The following is a 2,380-nucleotide window of genomic DNA, read 5'->3' as shown; positions in this document are numbered from 1 at the left end:
TGATCGCCAACTCTGGTGTCTAGTCCCTGAATTAGAAGGAATAATGGAAGTTTTTTTTTTTTTGTAAGATATTGAGAAGAACTTGAGTCAGCTATAACTTGATCGAAAAGTAGAAATTGAAACAAAACCTGTGGCAATTTAACAATGAACATGGATGCATTGGCTAGTTGAACTGCATCTTTAATTTCTTCAAGAGTTGCATCATCCTTCCCATAGGCAATATTATCCTTTATCGTCGAACCAAATAGCACAGGTTCCTGGCTAACAAGGCCGATTTTCCCCCTGATCCACCTAAGCTGAAATTCTTTGATATTTATACCATCAATCAGAACTTCACCAGCCTGTGGATCATAGAACCTCACTATCAAACTTATCACAGTCGATTTTCCACTTCCACTTCGCCCTACTAGAGCCGTCGTTGTTCCCTTAGGTATCGACACAGAGAAACCATCAAATATGCTCTCTTTTGGTCTTGCAGGATAGCAGAAGTGAACATTATTAAGTTCAATGTCACCACTAATGTCATGAAGTTTCAGTCTTCTCATATCATAAGGATCTATGACCGGCTTTCTGTCTATCGTCTGAAACATTTTAAAAGCTGCGGCCTTTCCAGCAGCAAACGCACGCAAGCATGGAGATGCATATCCTAAAGTACTGCAATTACAAGGGGAACGAAGAATAAAAGACCAATAATAAGGATTAGCATATATATCAGTGCATCAATACATGTTCTGTAACTGTGTTGGTTTGTATGCCATATCTGTCATTCATTTTTGCAGTGAATTTTTGATGTTAGATAGAGAAATATAGTTCAGTGTAGCCTCTGGCCGCCTTATGGTCAGAATAGAACTTACAATGAGCCAGTCAGTGTAGCCATAAGGACATTCATTACATCTCCTCCAGTATAGTTGTGGTCCAAAATCATTTTTGCGCCGTACCATATTGCTAAAGCATAACTTGCGTATAAGACCCAAAAGAAAACACCCGAACCGAGCCCTGAAGCCAAAACCTCTAGTACATCAGATCGATAAGCTTTGTTCAGAGATTTGTGATATGCAGAAATAGCCCTTCTCTCTCCTGTATATGAAGCAACCTACATGAACGATCAAGAAACTTGGTGAATGCAAACTTTTGATAAAATTTGAGAAGTGAAAAAAAAAGTGTCCTTCTCCAACTCTTTTTATACAGTTCTAATTGAGTTTATTGTCTGTTCAACCACAATTGCAGCTTCTGAATAAGCAGTTTGTGCACGGGATGCTAATTTCGCCAGAATGATAGTCATGACAGCAGAAGAGAGGACAAGTGGAGGAATTGAAGTTGACAAGATCAACGCTAGACGCCACCCCTTAATAAAAGCTATTATTAATCCAACAACGAATGTAGCTGATACTTGGATAAATTTCCCAACCTGCAGTTTAATGTGAACGCAGTTCATCATGCTAAGTCTTCTAGATATATCAAATGATGTACCTATCCGTTTTTGAAGAAATACCTTTTCGCCGATGGCATCTTGAATAGTAAGAGTATCACTAGACAGGCTTTCGATAATGACACCAGTGCTCGTCCCCTGATCAAAAAATCCAATATCTTGTCTATATACAGTTTTCAGGTATAAATATCTGATTCGAGCAGCCAGCCTTTCGCCTGTGACCGTCCAGCAAGCAACCTCTGGAAAAATGCTAATATGAGTACTAAGTTTAACAATGCCATGGGAACAGAAGAAGGAATATCATCATGGCAAAGTATACGTACGGGTAAATGTAGCAAGACCTGATCCAAGAGCCAGATATATGAATTTAAGGGCTACCTGAAAAAAAAAAGGATAGGAAAGCGAGCATTAAAATGTCGTTCACTATGCCAATTCATCAGAACATCTGCAGAACAATCTAAGTAGTGGATAATGTAACTTTCATGAAGGAGGACGGGTTGATACGGGCGTTTTGATGTGAGGGTTGACAGACTTCTAAGCTAGCAAGCTTTGGAAGACAGATGCACATAACACCTTAAGCAAATCAAATATCAGAAGGGGAAAGGAAAGTGACGTGATATATAAGTCGAAATACAAATATTCATGCTAGAAGCACTTTCGGGCTCAAAGTGGTGTTGCCAAGGGACAAATCCGAGAGGTCTCCTTACATGTCATGGACTTAGATGTCACTAATATGGTATCTGTTGGTTTTTTAAAAGAAAGATGGGCCAGCGAAAAGGGGTTAAAATGTCTCTCAAAGGATTGAATAACTTTCAATAGCTTTCAATAATTTTCTTAAATTTAGGAGGGCTTTAAATAGCCAAATTACAATAACAAACTGCATGATTTAAAATTAAAAAAAAACTAAACTATCTCAACAACTGAACAACCTAATTTTAAAATTCAAAATTC

The 2,380-nt window shown here is 38.2% G+C and overlaps 1 protein-coding gene across 1 annotated transcript; it reads right to left on the bottom strand.

The window, feature by feature from the left end:
* Positions 1-11: 11 nt before the first annotated feature.
* On the bottom strand, positions 12-1,807 carry LOC124895717 (ABC transporter B family member 11-like; the record flags this gene model as incomplete). Its single annotated transcript, XM_047406145.1, has 5 exons — positions 12-654; positions 855-1,093; positions 1,187-1,408; positions 1,493-1,668; positions 1,753-1,807. Coding segments are annotated over 5 exons (1,335 nt in total), but the record flags the coding sequence as incomplete, so codon positions are not given.
* Positions 1,808-2,380: the final 573 nt, after the last annotated feature.

Source organism: Capsicum annuum, unplaced genomic scaffold (assembly GCF_002878395.1).
Source record: "Capsicum annuum cultivar UCD-10X-F1 unplaced genomic scaffold, UCD10Xv1.1 ctg9471, whole genome shotgun sequence".
Taxonomy (NCBI): Eukaryota; Viridiplantae; Streptophyta; class Magnoliopsida; order Solanales; family Solanaceae; genus Capsicum; species Capsicum annuum.
Note: the sequence above shows the minus strand (reverse complement) of the source record. Positions and strands in the feature narration are given on the sequence as shown.